We start from the raw sequence: 21,837 nt of genomic DNA on the forward strand, positions 1-21,837 counted from the left end.
GAAATCTAGACTTATGTGCTTTTGCACACAGTTAGCAAAAGCGTACACGTGTGGAAGGGGCAAGCAGTCGTGGCCTTCGTTGATCGATCAGAAGTCCAGTTCATTCATTGAGCCTCGTGAAGAGACTCTAACATAAGAGGTACCAGAAAAAGTAAAGTGTTCTATCATCATGCAACGATTGTTGAAGACCAGGCGACTTGCTTCACGGAGTGTAAGAACGGGGTGTAAGAACTTACCAAGTATTAACGCGCAATTGAAGCCTGCGACGCATGCGCAGGCAGACACGTATCGCGTTCCATTCAGCAGCAAAAGATGCGAAAGAAGATGTTGAAGAAAAGCTCAAAAGAAATTATATGGGGCCGCGATTGGAGCGACTTGAGAGCACTGACCAGCTCAGGCGGCTCTGCCGTCACGTGCCTTGTCCCGCCCACAACGCACCACCCTAAGGAAACGGGCGAAAAATTTCCAGCTCCACACAAGCCCTCTGGAATTGCTCTGCGTCTCGAGACTTCACGATCCGCGACCTCAACCGACCCCCGACGACAAACCTCCTAACCCCTTCGCAGCATCACCACCTGCCACCACCACAACCGCCAATATGGGTCGTCTTCACTCCAAGGGAAAGGGTATCTCCGCCTCTGCGCTGCCCTACTCGCGCACTCCCCCCGCCTGGCTCAAGACCACTCCTGAGCAGGTCGTCGAGCAGATCAGCAAGCTCGCCAGGAAGGGTGCCACCCCTTCGCAGATTGGCGTCATCCTCCGTGACTCCCACGGCGTTGCCCAGGTCAAGATTGTCACCGGTACGGATTTGGATCCAATTGGAAACGAAGGGAGCGGCTGGCTAACTCGGATTCCCAGGTAACCGCATTCTGCGCATCCTCAAGGCTCAGGGTACGAACCTCACCTGAACGAATTGAATGATGCATGGACGATCAAACGACATTCATCTGAGATTCCATATCTCTTAATGCCTCTGTACGGTTTAGACTGACAGAGAGATTTGCATAGGCCTCGCTCCTGAGATTCCCGAGGACCTTTACATGCTCGTCAAGAAGGTGCGTACATAAAGTTGAACCGGCAAACGGGATCGCGGTGGTTGGCGATAAGAGGTGGACATACTGACGCGTGTGGGAAACAGGCCGTCTCCGTCCGCAAGCACCTCGAGCGTAACCGCAAGGACAAGGACTCCAAGTTCCGCCTCATTCTGATCGAGTCCCGCATCCACCGTCTCGCCCGCTACTACAGGACCGTCGGTGTCCTGCCCCCCAACTGGAAGTACGAGTCCGCCACCGCCAGCACCATGGTCGCATAAGCGTAGGTGGTCGGCCTCCGCCGGTGGACAATAGGAGGCAAAGGGTTGGAAGCCAATGGATTCTCTGTGGTCAAGGAGTTCGGGATGATGAACTTTTAACGGAAAAAACAATATGCATTTAGAGCCATGATGCAATGCGCGTCCGGTCTTAGACCAACACGGTAGCTCTACGGTTGAAAATTAAATTCAAGCGTCGACTACCGAACCAAATCCATGCCAATATCCCTGTGGTATCACCAATGTGTCAAGAAACCCAGTGTCCTCCCGTACCTGTCCACCGAGCGCCTAGCCTTATGCCCAAGACCGAGAGCTCGATCCGTCGTGTCATGATGTGCCTTCCAATTCTTTCGACTTTTGCAGCAAATACTCCCCCAGAACGCGCAACGGTTCCTCTGGCCTATCACTCTTTAGTAATTAATCCTGTACTTCCGCGAGAGTGCCGTACTTGTCTTTTGCAATCTGTTTCACCCCATCCAGCAGGACACCTGTGACCTTTGTATTCAGATACCGACGCGTCACGTCGCCGTGGGGAGGTGCTTCCGCGGGTATCGAAAGGCCAGGGTCGGGATGTACAGAGGCAGCTCTAGAGCCTGACGCGGGTGTCCCTGTCCGCGCGGGAGCTGGACTCGCGCCACGCACTGCGGGTGCTGGAGATGACTACGGAGTTTAGCTACATCTCTTTTGCCTTGTAAGGGCCCATTAGAACATACACCTGGTTGTTCAAAGGTCGCATCCGTCATCAACGTATCTTTGAGCGGCGTGCCATCGGCAATGGGTTCTTCGGCCGATGTCGCGGGCACTGGCGGGTCGGTGACAGATTCGTCTCGCGCGTTCTCGTCCGCCATGATGACTGCTGGGGTGTTCAGAAAGTTGCAAAGGAGCTTGGAGCTTTCCGTGAGTACCGTATATTCGTCAATGCGCCGGATGATCGTCGGGTACCGTTTCTAAATGATCGAGCTTGGGATGGGATGGCAAAGGGTCTAAACTGGTCAGGTGACTTCGCGTTGCCGACGTGCTTCAGTTCTGCGACTCACGCCGTCGCGTTCCTCGCCTACCCTAACATTCGCCACAGCGAGGTCTCAAATCAGAATTATCCTCTCCTTATTGCTGGAGCAGCCGCGTCCTGCTGAATCATGGCGGCTTTTATGGAACATCTGCAATAACCGTTATGGATGCGTTTGTCAAGCGGCTTCCCAAGCCCGACGTCATCCAACCTTCCAAAAGTCCAGCGCCAGCAGATGGCGACCTAGCTGAGTCTCCTAGGCCGCAGAAAAGGCAAAAGCAGGTTGTCATACCAGATTCTGAAGACGATTCGGAAGAGGAGCTCGGGGATGATGACGATGAGTTCACGCCTCATGTCCTGCACGAGAAAGGCGCACAGCAGCTCACAGACTTTGAAAATGCTCTTCCCGACTCTCAAGATGACGAGAAAGCAATTAAAGAGTACGAAAACTTCAAGCTGTCACAAGAAGCAGAGGCAAATGCGGGGAGTGAAAGTGCAGAGCAGGTCAAGACGACTTCGGTGCGAGGGAGGAGCTCAATCTATGTCGATGCATTCAACTTGGCTCTCGACACAGTACTGGAAGAAGAGTCACATCTCTTTGATGCAAAAGAGAAGGAGGTTTTTCGACAATGGAGGGAGCTTCACTATGAGGCCCAGTTTATGTAGGCTTCACTCTGCCTAGGCCAACGTCCATGGAGGTGCTCATATTTGGCAGGTATGTCAGGCTTTTCCTTCGCAAAACCGATGCCTGGCATCGCTCGGCCCGACTGAATTATCACTCGGACGTGTCGGATCCCGAGAAAGCTATAGAAACGCTGCAGGAGCTGCGTACGCTCCCAGATAGTCCTTCATCTGACACACATGCATCCACGGTCGATAGTCCGGGTATTGTGCTAGAAGATACCTTTACCTTTGCGGACAAGTCAGAAGACCACATCAAGTCTGTTGCGCAAGCGGCTCCTCTGTTGAGCCTGGATGAGCTCAAATCTGTCGCTAAGGAAGCCAGGGTGCAAGGCAAGAACAAAGCCGACCTTGTCAAGGCACTATGTCGTATGACGCAGAGACAAGCTGGTCTGATGTCGCTGGGCCTAAGCAGGCACAACAGCCGTGAAGGATCTGTCGCCTCAGAGGGTTCCGAGAGCCCAGCGCCCAAGTCCAGGGTCAAACTGCGGCGAGAAGATTCTAACCGGGAGCAGCATTTTCTTACGAAGATACTCGAGATTCTGGGACCATGCGTACGGCTATCCCCTGTTCCGTTCAAGCTATTCGAACGCGTGCACTTGGTCTTTTATCGCTCCACCGAATGGACGGAAAAGTCATTGACGACAATCATCTTGGCTAAAATCGCGAAGCGCAATTTCCCAGAGTATCTGGTATGTCGTACGTCCACAATTTTCGCATCGAGAGCACATCTGCTGGAATTCGAGTCCGGCATTCGCCTCGAGGCAGAAGTCGATAGGATCACAGAGTTCAGCGAGGTACCAGGTGAGGCTGGTTTCCAGAGGATCTTTGAGATATTCGAGGCCATCTACCCACGATGGAAAGCACTCATCATCGAAGAGGAGGACAAAGAGCAGCGCGTGTATGAAATGGGCGAAGGCGCCTACTTACGGCGCTTCACGCCTGCCCATTCGTACACTCGCATCATCCACAAAGCCTTGCCTGTCTTTGCTAGATGGAAAGAACATGCCAGGGAGCATGGTCTTCTGAGTGAACTGCTTGGTCAGAGGCTCTTCCACATGGCAAGACGCGGAGCCTGGTATCAGCGCAAAGCCCTGCTGGAGGAGCATTACATGTACGCCTTGGACGAGAATCCTATTTCCGACACCGAGGAAAAGCAGATGAAGCATTGGAGGAAAATCGCCGTGGCTACCTGCGAGGCAGGCCTTCGTGACCCTGACTGTCACTTGATCTATCACTACGATCTGCAGAAGCGGCTCACCAAGCTGGAGAAGAAGCTCAGGATACCCAAGCGCGAACAGCATGACTTTGGTCATGTACGGCTGGCAGATGCCGAGGATATCACTGTCGAGGGTACCCAACTGAAGAGGGACATGCCTGTCAAGGCGGGACGGCAGGCAGCCTCGACCAAGACCATTTGGCTCGATGAACTCGACTCGGGCGGCGAGTGTAGCGTCGAGGAGATGTGTCTGAGCAAGTTCCGCCAGGATGGCTGGAAGGGATATCATGCTGAGGGAGGCATCATCCGTACGCTTTTCGCCTACCTTTTCTACGATGTTCTTTTCGTCTACATACCCAACGTGTTTCAGACAGCCTTCCAAACATGTCCTCTGGATCTGCACACCGATGCATTCTTCCCTGTGAGGGCTTCCGAGATCAATCACCGACTTGTCGACATAGCCAATGGGCAAGGCGAGCGCATTGTGCGAGAAGTGTGGGAGAATCACCATGACCGGCGGACTTGCGTCATCGGCTTGAAGTGGGATTTCGACATTGAGGATATCGCACAGTTGGTGTCCTGCTTTGAGGGCAGTGCGCTGGCAGCCGTGTGCAAGGTGATGGCCCAGGAATACAGGCAGCGCGGGGGTGGCATCCCAGATCTGATATTGTGGCGCCCATTTGGAGAAGACGAGCGCCCATCTCGATCCGGCGGTGGGCCTGGTACTGCGAACGGCGAGGTCATGTTTGCAGAGGTCAAGAGTGCCAATGACCGGTTGAGCGACACGCAGCGGCTCTGGATCCATGTCCTCACGGGCGCTGGCGTCAGGGTTGCGCTTTGCAACGCAGTGGCTGCGGAAGTGAGGGAGGTTGATTGAACGTAAAGCCCGTCTATGCGAACAAATAACACATGTGCGCTGTCAGCATCGGCCTTCCGACTACCAAATATAGCAGCGACCCTCATGGAACCAGAAGCAGGTGAAACGCAGTTTCACGGAAGCCCCTGATCCAGTCGTCTCACTGTTTCTCGTTTTTGTTTCCACGAGCTCCCAGGTGAACAGCCAATCGCGTCGTCCCCAGAGAGGGGTGTAGTCACCGGGGCCTCTCCTATCACATCACCGAGAGCTATAGTAGTAGGGATACCACAGGCATGGAAGGATCTCTACGAGATTGGCAATACGACCATGGAACGACGGTAATGAAACACGGTCAAGTGGCACAGGCGCATTCGGTCATGTCCCAGTCAGGTCGGGATCATAGGTATGCTGGCTGACACCGTGGATGGACGATGGAAGCAAGCGTGATCAAGTCGAGAATTTTGTACCGGTATCAAGACGGCGTCACGCTTGCCATGGGATGTCCAACCGGCACCCCAGTCGGCTGGCTGAAAGTTAAGCCTAATGGCAGGACGACAGGCTACAGCCGTCTGTCTTCCAGCAATATGGTAATTCTTATTACTCCTCGCACGAAAGACCTGCTGCTGGTGGATCCGTCTTGCAAGTGTTGACAACTGGCGAAAGCTTCCAAGGCTCAAGCTCTTCGTTTTGCCAATGGGAACTGACTGGTGTGTCGAGTAGGCCGGCAGTAGCTGCGTAGCATGGCACGCCTTGGCTTTTGAGGCACGAGTCGGTGCCAGACCGCGCGCAAGCAAGCTCCCCTCGCTCGCTCTCACGCGGAACGAAGCTACTGCGGCAAGGGTAGACAGCACTGCAGACTGGACTGCAGTAGGCAGAACAGCAAGGACATGCATGGCCTTTGTCGATATGGGCGCTTAACAGTCGCTCCATCGACCCCGGCCGCCAATCATGAGCCGCGGCCCGCTCTGCTGGGTGATGGGGGGCATGTCCGGTCACACAGCCAATCAGCCGTCGAGCCGTCCTTCGACACGGCGCTTAGATCCCTGCTGGTTCTGGGGGAGCGAACGTGAGAAGGGGGCCGCCGCTTTTGAGATTGCACTGGGCAGTGTTGACTTGATGGAAGGGGCCGGACATGGATGAGGGTGCGTGACAAACCCAAGTGACGTCTGGTAGTATTTACTCCTCATGATGACAGTCACAGTCATCACAGTTGCTGGGTGTGGAATGAGAGGGGAAACACAGCAAAGCAAAGCAAAGCATGCCTGCCTGCCTCGCTGCCTTGTTGTTGTCCCCGTGCTGGTTCGCAGTGAGTGCTGCAGCGTCATCTGCACCTACCGCACGCGAGCGGGTGCGTGGAGTTGCTGTGCGACCACGGATGCGGCCTCGAGACGCCGGTCAGATGCGGTGGTTATGTTATGACCATCGGGAGGGAGACACTCGGGCAGGATGAGATGCAATCAAAATACCGCGTGATCAGTGTCACGTCCGTTGAAACATGGGCTATCTCGGAGAGATCGCTCGTGTCTCTCGTTTGTGGGCGTCACATCGGAGATGCTCCCGCACCTCCAGCACGCGTGTCTAAGGTATGGTGAGCGGATAGGCCAGATGGCGGTCGCACTTGTGGGCGGGTAATGGGGGGAAGGAGGAGCACACAGCACAAGCGGCCCATCGGGAGACCCGCGCCTTGCATGATACACGCTGTCATGAGTAAACATAATGAATGTGACACGCGATCTAGGCTCTGAGCGCGGTCAACAAGGAGGACCGGATGGACGATTGCCGCAGCGCACTTGGGTCTTCAGAGTGAATATGTCTTTTCTGCATTTTGATGCACTAGTGCTCGATATGCTACCCAAGAAGCCTCCTTCACTTCGAAGGAGCTTCACCCTAGCCGCCTTGTCGATGGTATTGATGGTTGGGTACCAGGCAATAAAAACAAAAGCGAAAGGCTTTGAAAGTCTCCAAGGAAACGCCAGTGTACTCCGTTAACCAAATCTTTGCCGCCTGAGATCCTCCTCGCCAGTTCCCTTTTTGGCACCAAGGTATATATATATATCTGAAGTGTCAAGCCCCTCCTGATGGTGCGCCGTTATGTGTGGCCCGAGTGATGGCCAACTGTGCATGAAGTCGTAAAGTGTTCCCAGGAATAGATACATGATTTATCTTGGGGAGCATCATGGTGATGCTGACATGTAGAAAAAAAAAAATTCGAACTGTCAATGTGAGAGAAGTGACAGTTTGGTCCAATGGAAGTGAGTGTCGGTTGTGAAAGGAGGTCCAATGCAATGTTCATTAATGAGGGTGAGGTCGAATTTCTGTTTCCTGAACGGACTCATTCGACCTTGCGCCTCTTGCCTTTGGGTGCCGGATCCATTCGTGGAGTGTAGGTGACGGTCCTGGTCACTACCTCCCTAATGTGCCGTACACTGGTCCGGGAGGGCTGCTTCTTCAGAGACTGCGTGCGGGCCTTGAGAGCCGCGTCCCAGTCAAACGCGGAGTGAATTGACCGTGCGCTATAGGGCGAACGGACTGGCGAGTCCAGGTTGGCAACTGAAGGACTTTGGGGGACTCGCAGGCTAGGGAAGGTGGCAGGTCCCGTAGGAGGGGCCGACATTGGTGCCGCTGAGGGGCAAAAGGGACTCGGCGGCACAATGGGAGCAGTGGCAGGAGGGGACGGCTTGTCACCGTCGACGCTGGTTGGGGGTGATGACTCTTCCACCTTGCATGAGCACGACGACTGCTCGCTGCTCGCCGTCCCCGGCATGGATGCAGACTCTGGTGTGGAGTCACCAGTAGGCGGAAGTGGTGAGTTGAGAGAAATGGCTTTGGATAGAAAGTCGGTATAGGCCATAGGGGGACTGATGGGAGTCTTGATGTAGTCGGGATCCGGCTTGACGGGGAAGGCCACAGCAGAGATGGGTGTAGCCGTGGCAGCAGAGGTGATCTCGGATGGGAACGTGGCCGAGACTGGCGTTGCCAGCTTACCGAGCTTTGGTCGTTGTCCGGGCATGATGTGTATGTGGTTGAGTTGCCGTTGAGCTAGAAAGCGAGTGATTGAGTGACAGTGAGATGTGCCAGGCGAAGGAAGCGTCGAAGCCAAATGAATGGCTCGTATCGTTGTCTTTGGTCCTGGACAGTGACACGGTGGTCAGAGAAAGCAGAGCTGGCAGACAAGCCCTTGGCCGTGCGAGGAAAACGCGGACGGGTGAGCGAGAGAAGGTGGAAAGTGTGCAGTAGCAGCAGCGGAGCTTGTTATATTGTAACACACACGACGATGGGACTCACGAGCGGTGGGAGGCTCAGGAGCTGCTGGCGTTTGGCGCCGGGGTTCCGCTTTGGGGAGGGTGTGGACAGGGAGGGAGTGTGTAAGTGCGTGCAGGTGGGCGTCGGCAACAGGCCTGTCGCTGTTGGTGCAATGCCTGTCAGGCGTGCCGGGACTTGCCAGCGCTGGCGGCAAGCGTCTCTGGGGGTGTGAAGGTCTCGTTTGTTCTGTTGACAAGGTGAGTCAATCTCGACCGTCTTCCTGAAGAAGAGTAAGGGCCGGAGAAGACGAGTCTGTTCGTCGTGCTGTCTCTTGACCAGCGAAATTCAGACGGCGAACTTGCTGCTTGGCGCCGTTACCGAGGAGCAGGAATCACACCTGGCGCGAGCTGAGTCTTGCGACAGTTCCGTGTCGTAGGGGATTCTTTTGAGGATGGGAACGAATAGGCTATAGCTGATGAAAATCACCAACAGTCCAGGACCCGAATGTTTGGTTAGGATGTCGCTAATACAGCGTTGTGGGGTCCACTGGCTTAAAGCGGCGTGGGATTGAGGGTCCTGTATGTCCTGTACCGGCAATCCTCAGTGTCTCAGATAGGTGCTGCTCGAAGTTGGCCGAAGAAGCGACTGGATATGATTGAGGAGGTCGACAAGAACGAAGGCGAGAAAAAGAAATTTGGAGGATGAAAAGTCCAGGTTTTCAGCTTGTTCTGGCGAGGATGGCAAAAAGGAGATGGTATTGTAAGCAGTGTCGCTCTTGCTTTGCTTGTTCTCTCCGAAAACTTGAGGCAGGCGCCGAGATGGGCGATTCCGATCGCAAATGGTCAGCTACGCGCTCTGATTGGCTTTGCGCTCTAGTGGGCCCAGGTTTTTGAGCGCCAACGGGAATGCAAGCTGGAGCTGATGTCGTGCGTATTCTCTTCAACTTCTTCGTCACAGCCTCGTTAAGGTTTCGTTGTCGCAGCGAATGAAAGTGCCTCCTTCGACCTCTGTCTTCGGCATCAACTCTGGGGTTCGTCGCGTGGCCCGAGGAAAGGAGGAGGTCCGATAGGTGCGTGCTCAGTTGACGGAATGTGACGTGACAGGACCGGACTCAATAACCAGACAAGAATGATGGTGGGACGATGGTGGGCAGGCTGATGTGGTTTGTTCTTGTGTCCTGGGCGACGGCGTCACGAGTTCTTATCCTTCACGCTGCCAAAACATGTCGCCGCTGCTTGTTTCACTACAACAACAACAACAACAACAACAACATCGCGGCGATAGACCTTGGACTTTGCGTGGTACGTCCAGACTTCATCTGGCCTGCTTGACGACCTTTGGAGACTCCAGTTTGCTTCATTCAGCGCGCGGCTCCAGCTATCAAAGGCGCTCCTGCTCAAAACTCCAAGCATGCAGAACAGAACGTGTGGCTGAGGATGAATCGCAAAGGCAAGGCCTCGTTCCTGATTCATATGCGGGAGCCGCTACTTGACAAGGCGCGCGCCACGTGAAGCATGTGGCACATGGTCTCTCCGGAAACCTCCCACATCTCGCTCACGGAAGCGCTATGGCCTGGCTCACGATGCTTCCTCGAGCAGCCGTGGAATGAATTGAGCGCGCGCCTGCTCCAGGGGAGCGAGGAAATTTGGATTGATATTCGCGCCGGAGCGGAACCATGCAGCATTTGGTTTCTAAGCGCCCAGCTGCCCACCAACCTCGAGGGCACAGCAAGCGCCGCCTCCTTCCCCTGCAGAAACTTGGATTCAATATGCTATGCTGTGCTCCGTTGAGCATGATGCCTCTCCTATGGCGACCTCACGGCCAACACCGTTGGCATATCACAGCAGAGCATCCGCGCCAAATTGTATAGAGGCACAACAGTGTCCAGCGCCGAGTGTACGGCATTGCTGGAGACTGCCCCAGCGCTGGATGGCAAGTGCCAGACTGGGTCTCGCTCCCGCCTGCGCTGGCACATTGTGTACTGGAGGAGCAAGCATCCGTCGCGCTTAAGGGCGCGCAAACCCACTGCACCTTTACTCATACCCCCTTGCTGACCACATTCTCTCCGTGGGATGCAGCAACCCGCCTGGTCGGATGCTGCCAAGGCGCGCTTATCAGTCAACCCAGACTTCGAGGTGCTGTTTGTTAGGCTGGGAGTCATCCGTTGTCAGCTCTAGGCAACGCCTTCGCGCTTAACCCAGGGACGCATGCTTGTTGGGCTGCGCCTATCGCGCTTACTTCGAGTCGGACAGTGTTGGCCGGTGGCCATACCGAGGTCATATGGTTGGTCGCTTTCCGAATGTCTCGAATGTCTGGGAAGTTTGTCCGATTAGGCGTAGACGTGGTATTATCAACTCTGATGAGCCTGCCCTAGCAAGCTGGTGCGTGATCTTAGGGCAGCATGCTGTCTTACTGTTGCGAGACAGCCAACTGAGCACCCCTCGGCTGCTGGTGAATGGTCAAATCATTGAATGATCCAAGCGCTTGGGAGCTGTGGCTCACGGCTTGTATCACCGTCGGCTCGTCCTTCAACTTGGCTTTCCGGTTGTTTCTGAATCAACGCCTGGATCGAAACTACCTGCTGGTATAGTACCCAGGGTTCTCTGTTGGACTTCTAGGCTTTGTCTTAACGAACAGTGAAGCTTTTTAAACTGCGGACCTGCATTTGCTCAGCACCGGCCCCTTTGATACAGCTACGTAGCTATAGACTGAAATGCTCCCCGTGTTTACTCATGTGTGGGCTTCGAGACACTAGTCGACTGCCTTTCCCACCGTCGTAGGATAGCCTTTGAGCTTAGCCGTTGAATTGATGTGTTAGACTTGAAATTGTGCGTTTATGTTTCTTGGTCTAGTTGGGACCCAGAATAACAGGGTGCCTGTGGCTGGACTGGTGTACTGTGTATAGACATTAGACACCAGAAGTCCACCAAGCCGGTAGAATGCGTACGGACAACTGCATCTCCCATACTCAAACACACATGTATTATACCGAAACTCTAGTATTTCACGCAAAAAATGTGTTAGACGCCTAATAATGAAGAGCAGTAGGCGGTGTCCACCAAAATTGACAAGGCTACAGGGTAAGTCTGCTGTATAAGAGACCAGAGCATGTCAACCTCACAATGGTGATGCGACCCTGCATCGTCTCAATTCTAGCGCAGAAGGGTGATCACATTCAGGCCGTAATAATAGTTACAAATTCGTGTCGAAAGCCCAACGCTGCCACACGCAGTTCTATTTATGATGTGTGGGTGGCACAGCAATGCAGGCAGAGGTCGTACAGCCGGAGAGAAGAGCCATAACATTGTGAGACTGGGGCTCTGCGGAGGCACTCAGGATAATTGTTATTGCTGTGGCTTGTCAACCGCGTCCTCACACCGACATTTGCAGCAAACTGCGCCTACGAATCGCCCAGCGCGCATCGAGTCTGCATCAAGCCATCAATCCAGGCGAGACTGCCTTTCCACCATCACGTCCATGGGGTGAAATGCTGTCATTGCGATGCCTACAAGAGTCGAGCCCAACCTCTCATGAAGGTGAGACACGTAGACTGCTGGCCGACACGCGCATGACTAGGTATCAGGATTGAGGGGTCCAGTTGGTGTGGTTGAAATACGACGGTCTCGCAATCTGCTGAACACGTTGTGAAGGAATATTATTCCTAAAATCACCTCGTGGTAACTCTTGAGTGAGCCGTGCCACAACCACAACGTAGTGTTAGAGCTCTGCTGGGCGGTGCCCGGCTATCAAACGCAATCGATGATGTGTTTACCCTTCATGGCTTCATATCCGCGTGTGCTGGGGAAGAGGATGACGGGCTACCACAATGACAGTCCTAATTTTAGCCGCAAAGTGCGAGGCGGGCAATGAATTGAACGGCGAATTTGCCAACTCATCAACTGTGGCACACCATCATCTCCGGCCCCAGCGTAGTCGATCTCTCCGAGGTGTGGAGATGCGCCGAGAGCCTGATCCGATTGCGTCACTCACCCGCGTGCATTTTCAGAGCTGGGCCCGTGTTCCTGAAGATGGTGGAAATTGCGATAATACAACAACAAACGCTTGCTGGGAAGTCCGACTGGTTTATTAATATGTGATGGGTGATGAGTGAGGATGTGATTGATTGAACGTGATAACAATCCCGAGCTCGTCACGGCCTAGTGATCTTCCGGAAGCCGAGACATGTGAGTGGCTGAAGCCAAGATTAAAGCGGAGTCAATGTCTGCCTTAATTGGGTGCCTGAGTCTTTAGAGCGAGGGACGGGCAGTCCCACTTGCTAGGGCTGTGTCAGCCAGTCACGAGTGTTAAAGGTACTGGGTCGGCACTCCCCCTCAAGGCCAAATCATCTTTCAAGTTCTCCGTCCGTCTCCTTCTCGCACGGCCAATCAATCTCACTTTCTCCATCCGCTCCAGCGCAGTGCACCCAGAGCATCGAAACCTCTTGATTGATCCAAAAGAGCCTGTCCGGACTGGCCATTCACAGCCTCTGCCGTCATCGCGCCAGCAACTCTCATTCGTCAAGCGCCATCGCGAAACAACGATTCGTCGCGGTGTAAGACCAACTTTTTCTATAGTAGTGAGTCCGACTAGACAAACCTACTTGGACTGGAGCGGACGGATGCAGAGTCTCACCCAGATTGAGCTCGAGCCGTTACACGCTGAAGTGTGCACAGCGCCGCTCGCCCATCCAGTCACAATACACCCTTTCGACAAGATGGGGAAAACGCACGGCAAGCAATGCTCTTCAGAAGCTGACCGCCTACGCAGACACTGCAACGCGTCGCAATACGCGCGATTTCTCTGGGAGCAAGCCGGGACAAAGACAGCTTGAGTTGAGACTGTCACCCCACGCGCGGTAAGAAACATCTCTCATCGACCTGCCTCACTCATCACACTGCCAAGTTGTCTGTCCGGATACCTTACATCATCTCCATCATGCCCAAGCCCAAAGGTGAAGTCTCACCTATACTCCTTCGCAAACAGGCCTAGCGGCCGACCTCGACGTCAGTCAGCCTGGCCGGGACCGCAAGAATGCAGTGCACAGTTGCGGTGAAGACATGAGACCAGTTCCCGAGAGCCCAGCCCAGCCCAGCCCAGCCCAGTCCCAGGTACTTTCAGGCAATGAGTGTGGCTTGCGCCTCGCGGGCATCGGCCCCCACTGTCGTGGCTCCGCGTCCCAGCCCGCCCATTTGCTGCCCATATCAGTCCCTCGCCCACCACGCCAGCAAATCAGCTCTCTTTTTCGCGCGTCGCCGCTGTCATCCTCCGAACGATTCGCGACAATACAGAGGCCTATCATCGTCAAAGGCCTCAGTCTACATGATCTTATTGGATTAAGCTAATCATCAGGTGATAAGACACGTCTGCGGTATCTTTTGAAACCCCAGAGACCAACACGTCGCGAGCAATCAGCGACGTTCTTGTCCTGTCGCGTGCTTAGTTGGAGCATCGACAGCCTCTGTTTGAGGCTCTGGCCCTGAACCACCATCAAGCAGTGTCGCACAAGGTATGTACTGCTGGATCAATCTCCTTACTCGCGTCATTCCATGTCCCATCGGCATTGCGACCTCAAGTCCGTCGGTATTGCCCTACTCGCAGTACACATCCGTGTATTCACGGCTATCTGCTTCTCATCCTGCCTGGTCCAGGACACGGGCGACTACTGCGCAAGCCGGCCAAGCTTTCTTTTGCATCGTCGTATTCCTCCATGCTTCAGATTTTGGCTCTGCTGCGCTTTCTAGGGGCCCTGCCAGCCAGCCAGCCTGGATAGCCAGTTCTGCTTCGGCCCCGGTCATCTACACCGACTGTTAGCTATATCTTGTCGCGTAAATTATCGCATGTTTACATCTCCAGAACGCGCTGACAGCAACATCAAGCAGACCACGACTATTGACACCACCCGAGATCTCTCACACACGAGAGATTCTTGCTACTGAGGTATGTATCTCATGCAGTTCGATGTCATCTATTCTTGCCCGTCTTTGTTCTGATGCTCCGTCGTGGGTAGCTGCATGGTTTAGCCTGATGGCTCCAGCACTCTACCCATTTCGGACACAGAATTCTACACCTCCTTCAACACTCTGTCGAGTGTGTTGCGCTGCCGTTGCAACCAGAGACCGGACTGCATGACGGAATGTGTGCTTGGCGCGCCAGCGCATTGCAAGTCGTCCAAGCCCACTATCCTGCCCAGTTCATCCCCATCCCCCTCTCACTTTTTCTCTCTTTCGATTCCATGGCTTTGATACAAGGGACGAGTAGTAGACAAGGGCTGACAAGATCTCCAGCTGTGATTTGGTCAACAAGTACCAAACTGCTGCTACCAGTGCCCTACAGTCGGCACTGCACCTCATTCTCGCTAGCTCTAGTGAGTAGTTGTGCAGCGAGCAAGCCCCAGGCCACGGATCTTGCCAGCACACGCTGCATAACCAATCAAGTCGGAGACACCCTGTGCCTGACACCCGAGCATCAGCGCGCCGGCCCAAAGTGACAACGCTTGGCTCATTGTGCCCAACCACTACCCTTGCTGCCATTGCATTTTAAACCCTTAAGCTCGCTGAGGGGACAAATCGGGCACATCTATTCGCCACGCTCTTCACTCGCCCCTCCAAACGCGTCTTGAGTACTCCAACTCGAGCCTACCGACCAGAGACGCGACGGACCGCGACAGCTCGCAACGACAAGCACTCACCTCAGTATTATGGACTACGCGCAGTATCCTCCACAGCAGAATAACCAGCAAGGCCTACAAGCGTCGCCCGTCATTGGATCACAGCAACAGTCCACGGGCCAGCCTCAACCGCACAACATGTATCAAGCACAATATGGTGTTCCCCAGCAGGGGATGCAGCAGGTGCCATATGGCATGCCGGGGATTCAAGCAGCTGCCATGGCCGCCACCGCTGCGGCCTCTGGGTCTAACTACCCCTACATGCACCAAGATCCGGCCATGGCACACACCTCACCACGGATGGGCGGCGCCAACCCTAAGAAGGAGGGCAGGCCGTCGCCGAGGATGGGCAATATGTCTTCGATGGACCGGCGGATGAGCCAAGTCACCAGCCCTGGTGTGCCTGGCGGCTCCATGATGGGCCATGGAGGACCGAGACCTGGCGTCGGGCCGCCCCAGATGCCCCAAGCGCAAATGCAACACCCCCAATCGCCCGAGTTGCCCTCTGGCGCCGTGGAAGAATCACCGCTGTACGTGAATGCGAAGCAGTTCCACAGGATCCTCAAGCGGAGAGTGGCGCGCCAGAAACTGGAGGAGCAGTTGCGATTGACCTCAAAGGGCCGCAAACCATATCTGCACGAGTCGCGACACAACCACGCTATGCGCAGGCCTCGCGGGCCGGGCGGTCGGTTCCTGACAGCCGACGAGGTCGCGGCGATGGAGAAGGAGGAGGGCAAAGAGGGCAAGGAGGACGAGCCCAAGGAGGAGACGGCGGCCACGGGCAACAAGCGCAAATCGCAGGCGGGATCGGGCGGGTCGAACAAGAAAGCGAAAACGGACCAGGAGAATGGGGAGGAGAACCAAGAGTGACCCTCGCCGCAACCGCCCACCCTGAGCGAACGACACGGATGACATGACCAGGCAGATTGCTTCTTACGAATGTCATGACGGGAGATAGGGCGACAAAGCACGCGGCTGCGTGTATGGGGCCACGCTGTGGCGTTGATTGGTGTTGGGCTGGCGAAGCGCGTCCTTGATGGTTTTTCCTTTTTGCCCTTTACTTTTTGTGTCCCTTACATTCCATTACGCCTTATATTACAGCATCAGGTCTGGCAACAGCATGGCGAAGCCTCCGCCTGTCGTGGTAGGCAGTAGCCCCAGAAACACAGATACACAAAACAGAATACGCACACACGCACATGAAATGCAGTGGAGGAGGAACAGATTGTGTGGACGACGGACGAAATGCGACGATGGATACCCCCCCGGACATTTATATTATCGAAACTACTTGTTGTTGTTGCTGTTGGTTGCTACGGAACAATTCTTTGTGTCATGTTCATTCATTGGGCTGATCTTGTTACTTTTTCTCTGCGCTTTTTTGGGTGGCCGTCATCTTTCGTAGGCGCAACCAGGTCTGGTCACCGGTCGTTGAAGGAGTGTTTCGAGTGTTGAGTAGCAGAGACTGGAGGCCGTGTATTCACCTACATTGACAAGCGTGTGCTCGACAAAGTGATTCATGTTCTTAAGTAAAGATACTGGAATCCTGACACTCCCAAGGCAGAATTATGGCTGATCCCACGCGTCTGGACTGCTGGTATGCTGCCTTTTCGTGCCAATACAGTGAAACGTCTTTTCTTTTCGCAAGAACCCTGAAGAGCCTCGCCTATCAGCTTACATGAAATGCATTGCGCTCGACGCATGCCACGAAGGGGGGGCGCGCACACAGGCTAACAAAATAAAGCCGTGCTGCTGCCGCTGCCGTGCATGGCAAACTGCGGAGGTGGGTTGTTCTGAACTGGTGGTCGGGTTTGATGATCCGGGGTTAATTCCACGACTGGCGCCCTGGACCTCGGCTGAAGGCCACAGCCAGGCCGAGCAGATCATCCTCCTCGACATTCCGTACCACGGCACGGCAACATGGGGAACACCTGCCGATCTCCAGGCACACGGTGACTGACGTTGATTACATTGATCTCCCCGGTCGACATTCTTTCCCTGGTCGCTGCAACTTGCCCGACCTGCTTACGCTGTACCATTCCGTCCACGACCACTGAAGCCTCCCTTGCTCCTCCCTCCCTCCTACCAACAAGGAAAAGACGTCATGGCCGGACGCGTGCGCCAGCCCATCGATCAACGGGCTTTTGAAAAGTACCTCGTCGACAATGTCCCCGCTGTCAAGACGCCAATTGAGCTGAAGCAGGTTCGTCGTCGAAATGCCCTTACCCCCCCCCCTCCTGCTGCTGCTGCTGCTGTCGACCCTCGACTGACTGCTGACACGGGCCCTTGTAGTTTGGCTTTGGCCAGTCCAACCCGACATACCAAGTCATCGCCGCCGATGGCCAGAAATTCGTCATGCGCAAGAAGCCCCCCGGCAAGCTCATCTCCAAGACCGCCCACAAGGTCGAGCGCGAGTACCGCGTGCTCCACGCTCTCGAGAACACGGACGTGGCCGTGCCCAAGACATACTGTCTCTGCGAGGACGACAGCGTGATCGGGACGCCCTTTTACGTCATGGAGTTTCTGGACGGGCGCATCTTTGAGGACTTTACCATGCCGGGCGTCAGCGCCGAGGAGAGGTCCCAGCTCTGGCGGGAGGCTGTCCGCACGCTGGCGCGCTTCCACGCCGTGGACTACAAAAAGGTCGGCCTGGAGAAGTTTGGCAAGCCCGTGGGGTTCTACAACCGACAGATCGAGACGTGGACGACCATTTGCTCGAATCAAGCCAAGGCGGTCGACATTGAGACCAAGGAGCCCGTCGGGCAGCTACCGCACTTTGAGGAGCTGGTGCGGTTCTTCAAGAACGAGAAGCTGCAGCCGCGGGATCGAGCCACCCTCGTCCATGGAGACTACAAGATTGACAACCTGGTCTTTCACAAGACGGAGCCGCGCGTGATTGGCATCTTGGAGTACGTATCCCTCTCGTCTGGCGTATCTGGACGCAGCACCGCCGTTCACAGAACATACAAAGATGCTAACCCACCGCAGCTGGGAAATGTCCACCGTCGGTCACCCGCTCTCCGACCTGTGCAACTTTATGACCAACTTTTACTCCGCGCAGTACTCTGGCGCCTCCACCCACGACGCCTCGGGTTTCCTTCCCGGGCGCACGCCTGGCCTCCCCCAGCCGGACCAGATCGTCGCGTGGTACCGCGAGGAAGCCGCGCAGGCGGCCGGCACGGGCGAGCGCTGGGACCCGACACCCGACGAGCTGGGCTGGGGCATGGCGTTCAATATCTGGAAGCTCGCGGGTGTCTGCCAGGGCATCGCGGCGCGGTACGCGGCGCGGCAGGCGAGCAGTGAGCAGGCCAAGCACCACGCCGCGACGAGGACGCCCTTGGCCAAGTTTGCCTGGGAGCTGGCGCAGAAGTCCAGGAAGGGGGAGAGTGCGAGGTTATAGATGTGACTTTAGACCACAAATATGGGTTCATGATGTTGTAGCGCAGTGTAGCGCTTGACTTAGCATGGCCCTGGGATCTGATTGTGCTAGATGTCAAGTCACTAACTGTAGTTGATTTCAACTCCAGTTGTCACCGGTGCCTTTTACAGTGCCAATGGAATGTCAATTTGCTTCAACAGTAATCCATGGGTTTCTCAGCTTGCAACACGCTCCAGAATCGTCTTCAAGCACACATTCACGTGTGTGGGTGATTCCACGAAACTTGGCCGGCGGTACTACGTAGTAGCAGCCCCATCATCAGCCAGCTTTATGTGCCCCACCTGACATCACTGATGGCTAAGATACCTAGGGAGGAGTTTCAGTGGCCTCGGCCGCTACAATGCCTGGCTGGCCCCTAGCCTAGGGCCTAGGGTGTGCCCGCCTTGATTTACTAGGCCTGGCGTTATCTTGAACTGTCTCATAGCGACTAGTGAGACGCTCTGCACTTTTTCCACGGTGTGACTTCATATAGTCCAGTCTGCTTTACCTGCCACCTCAAGTTTGCGACATCGCCAGTCACACTCGCGTCAGATCATAGATAGTCTCCCAGACATTCACATCATCTCGCATCCACCACTTGAAGGCCAATCGGCTCAGAGTAGGATTCTGGCCGCATGTCCGGCCGCCAGAGGCGCGTCGTGCTAGCTGCACCGACAGACGAGCGCCGCCCCTTGCTGAGCAGGCTGTACACGGATCACGGCGAGAATGGCGACCCCATATACAGCTGCAGGACGGACCCTCATAGCCACCTGCCCGTCTACACGACGATTCACCGGATACGACGCGACATTATCAGCGTCGTCGAGGACTACATCAGTCTGAAGCAGCTCACCGACGTCAGGATCAACGTGACCGTGGTGAGGCCCCTCGTGGATAAGTTCTACGAGCTGGACGACATCTCCATCGTGTACTGCCTGCTGGTCAACAGGGCCAACTTTCTCGACGAGCAGGCGCATCTCACCAACAGGCAGAATGTGAGCTGGACGCGCGCCACCCTGTGCGAGCTCATCGCCACCCGCATTCTCCGACGCTTTAACGAAGACCACGAGGGGAGCGAGGGCCTTTTGCTCCTGGCGCACATCCTCGTGGCTGGATTCGAACCCTTTCAGGGCGCACCGCCGTCCGTGCGCGAGGAGGCCGAGCGCAAGACGGCCTGGACGCACCAGAGGACGCTGCCGTCTCTCGAGGTGGCGATCCTGACGGAGAGCAAGCACTTTCTCAGCTCGACCACGTGCCAAAAGGTCGTCAACGCCATCTACGAGGGCCGGATCGTGTACACACCGTCGACGATCTGGGACATCATCCCCGATCACTACAAGCTCAAGCCCATCTCGCTGTATGAACCGCGGGACTCGCCCCTCCTTAACCAGTACAGACTCATCGTGCCTCGCACGCGGAATATCCTCGAGGCGACGCAGTTTGCGATCCTCCTGGGGTTGTATGTTGGTGTCATGGTAGCTCGGGACAAGTACGAGATCACCCTCCTCGAGTCTGTCTTTGCTGTGTACGCCTTCGGCTGGGGCCTGGATCAGTTTGCGACTCTCCTCGCACATGGATGGTATGCTACTGAGGTTTTGGACAGGGTTGGGAATATTACTGACGGATTACAGGAACGTATACACGCAAAATCTTTGGTCCTTCCTGGATGTAGCGTTCATCGTCATCTACGTCGTATACATCATACTGCGCTTCCACGGGTGGCGCATAGACGAGCTTGGCCCGGCCGAACAAGCATTTGACGTGCTAGCCCTGGCGGCGCCGGTTGTCATTCCACGACTCGCCTTCACACTGCTGTCGGATAACCTCATATTCCTGTCACTGCGGTCGATGATGGCGGATTTCTTTGCCCTCACCGCGCTGAGTGCCTGGTGCTTCTTTGGCTTCCTGCTCGCGCTCTTGTGGCTGGGCGAGGGCGCACATCCTTGGGTGTACGTATATTCGAGTGCTGCATGGTACGGATCCATACTGACTGTCTAGGACGATATCGGAATGGATGATATACATATGGTTTGGGTTGGACGGCACTGGTATCCGGCGCTCTGTAAGCCATCCGTTTCCGAAACAGCCAGACACCCAGACTGACAAGCATAGTCTGAGTTCCACAAGATTTTGGGGCCGAGCCTCATGGTGGCCTTTGCCTTCCTGGGCAACACCCTCTTCCTGACCATTCTTGTATCAATGTTGTCGAATACGTTCAGCAACATATCCTCCAATGCCGTGGCCGAGATGCAGTTCCGCAAAGCTGTCCTCACCCTGGAAGGCGTCAAGGCCGATGCCGTCTTTGCGTACCAGCCGCCCTTCAACATCCTGGCCGTCTTCGTTCTCCTGCCACTCAAGTTTGTGGTCAGTCCGCGCTGGTTCCACAAGATCCACGTAGCTACCGTCAAGGCTATCAACCTCCCGGTGCTGCTCGTCATTGCCGTGGCGGAGCGGCGTTTGCTGTGGCCCAGTCGAGGCAAAAGGGGGACATCCGACAAGTCCATATTCCGCAAGGTGTGGAACCTGTCCGGCAAGGAGAGTCTCAAGGCGGTTTTTCAGCTCGCTCCGCCAGAGGATGTGTTTGAGGATATTGCTGTGGACGACGACATGACGCGGCATCTCATCCGCCGACAGTTCACCCGCCAAACGACGAGCGAGCACAGCAATGACGTTCCAAAGGGGCAGACCCCTTCTAGACGAGATTCGACATTCCCGGGGATACGAAGAAAGCTTCGGGGCTCGTTTGCGGAGACGGAAGACTTCGACGGGGTTGCCACTCGCTTGGACGGCATGGAGAAGTCCATCGCTCGGATGGAGGCGCTGATAACCAAGATGCTCCCGCCAGGTGAGGTTGCGTCTGATGATCACGACGACGATTCAACGGGGGAGGGTAGCAGTACCCTGAGGGATACAGCAGGGTTCTCGGTGGAAGACTCGTTCAAGGGTGTCACACAGACCGGGGAGGTTGATTCGTGACGAATTGAAGAGCAGCAATCACGCTAGAAATCAAAAGACACCATACCATCATGGGTTGTGTTGCCATCATCGTCCCTAATACATGCGTGACTGTCGCGTAGTGTGGCAAGTCAGGTCCGTTTGATACGGTTCTGAGCGACAGGTGACCATAAGCCACTGTGATTCACGCAGAGGTATACAAGACATACACTGATGACCTTGAGACTGCGCAGACCAAAGTTGGCACCCGATGCTATAACAAACAGCCCTAGTCTAGAACCGTACTCCCGAGGACTGGGTCACCATCCTTCGCCATGTGCATTACCACTCTCTTCACGCACACCGTCTGCAAGCACACCTGGACTGTCATCACCGAGCCATGCGGGCCGGGAATGACATTCACGTCCTGCGACACCTTTAGCACAGGCGGTAGTCACCTCCACCCGGCCGCAAAACTGTTCAAGACGAAGAGTCGGCCATGCC

At 55.3% G+C, this 21,837-nt stretch overlaps 6 protein-coding genes across 6 annotated transcripts; 4 read left to right on the plus strand and 2 right to left on the minus strand.

The window, feature by feature from the left end:
• Positions 1–598: 598 nt before the first annotated feature.
• J7T54_001640 (ribosomal protein S13) lies at positions 599–1,312 on the plus strand (the record flags this gene model as incomplete). Its single annotated transcript, XM_051503658.1, has 4 exons — positions 599–800; positions 859–891; positions 1,009–1,055; positions 1,139–1,312. 4 exons carry the CDS (start codon positions 599–601, stop codon positions 1,310–1,312), a joined length of 456 nt encoding a protein of 151 aa, XP_051364620.1.
• A 515-nt stretch (positions 1,313–1,827) lies between these two features.
• J7T54_001641 (protein dpy-30) lies at positions 1,828–2,157 on the minus strand (the record flags this gene model as incomplete). Its single annotated transcript, XM_051503659.1, has 2 exons — positions 1,828–1,959; positions 2,023–2,157. The coding sequence occupies 2 exons, from the start codon at positions 2,155–2,157 to the stop codon at positions 1,828–1,830; spliced, it is 267 nt and encodes an 88-aa protein (XP_051364621.1).
• A 323-nt stretch (positions 2,158–2,480) lies between these two features.
• Positions 2,481–5,092, plus strand: J7T54_001642 (Fanconi-associated nuclease-like protein; the record flags this gene model as incomplete). Its single annotated transcript, XM_051503660.1, has 2 exons — positions 2,481–2,977; positions 3,196–5,092. The coding sequence occupies 2 exons, from the start codon at positions 2,481–2,483 to the stop codon at positions 5,090–5,092; spliced, it is 2,394 nt and encodes a 797-aa protein (XP_051364622.1).
• A 2,311-nt stretch (positions 5,093–7,403) lies between these two features.
• J7T54_001643 (uncharacterized protein) lies at positions 7,404–8,081 on the minus strand (the record flags this gene model as incomplete). The annotated part of the gene is made up of 1 exon (XM_051503661.1): positions 7,404–8,081. One exon carries the CDS (start codon positions 8,079–8,081, stop codon positions 7,404–7,406), a length of 678 nt encoding a protein of 225 aa, XP_051364623.1.
• Positions 8,082–15,011: 6,930 nt separating this feature from the next.
• On the plus strand, positions 15,012–15,851 carry J7T54_001644 (Transcriptional activator-like protein; the record flags this gene model as incomplete). Its single annotated transcript, XM_051503662.1, has 1 exon — positions 15,012–15,851. One exon carries the CDS (start codon positions 15,012–15,014, stop codon positions 15,849–15,851), a length of 840 nt encoding a protein of 279 aa, XP_051364624.1.
• Positions 15,852–17,085: 1,234 nt separating this feature from the next.
• J7T54_001645 (uncharacterized protein) lies at positions 17,086–21,375 on the plus strand (the record flags this gene model as incomplete). Its single annotated transcript, XM_051503663.1, has 8 exons — positions 17,086–17,184; positions 17,274–17,890; positions 17,970–18,374; positions 18,723–18,792; positions 19,023–19,978; positions 20,031–20,348; positions 20,398–20,461; positions 20,512–21,375. 8 exons carry the CDS (start codon positions 17,086–17,088, stop codon positions 21,373–21,375), a joined length of 3,393 nt encoding a protein of 1,130 aa, XP_051364625.1.
• Between the last annotated feature and the right edge of the window lie 462 nt (positions 21,376–21,837).

The sequence above is a fragment of the Emericellopsis cladophorae genome, assembly GCF_022114955.1.
Source record: "Emericellopsis cladophorae strain MUM 19.33 chromosome Unknown NODE_6_length_900724_cov_123_231613, whole genome shotgun sequence".
Taxonomy (NCBI): Eukaryota; Fungi; Ascomycota; class Sordariomycetes; order Hypocreales; family Bionectriaceae; genus Emericellopsis; species Emericellopsis cladophorae.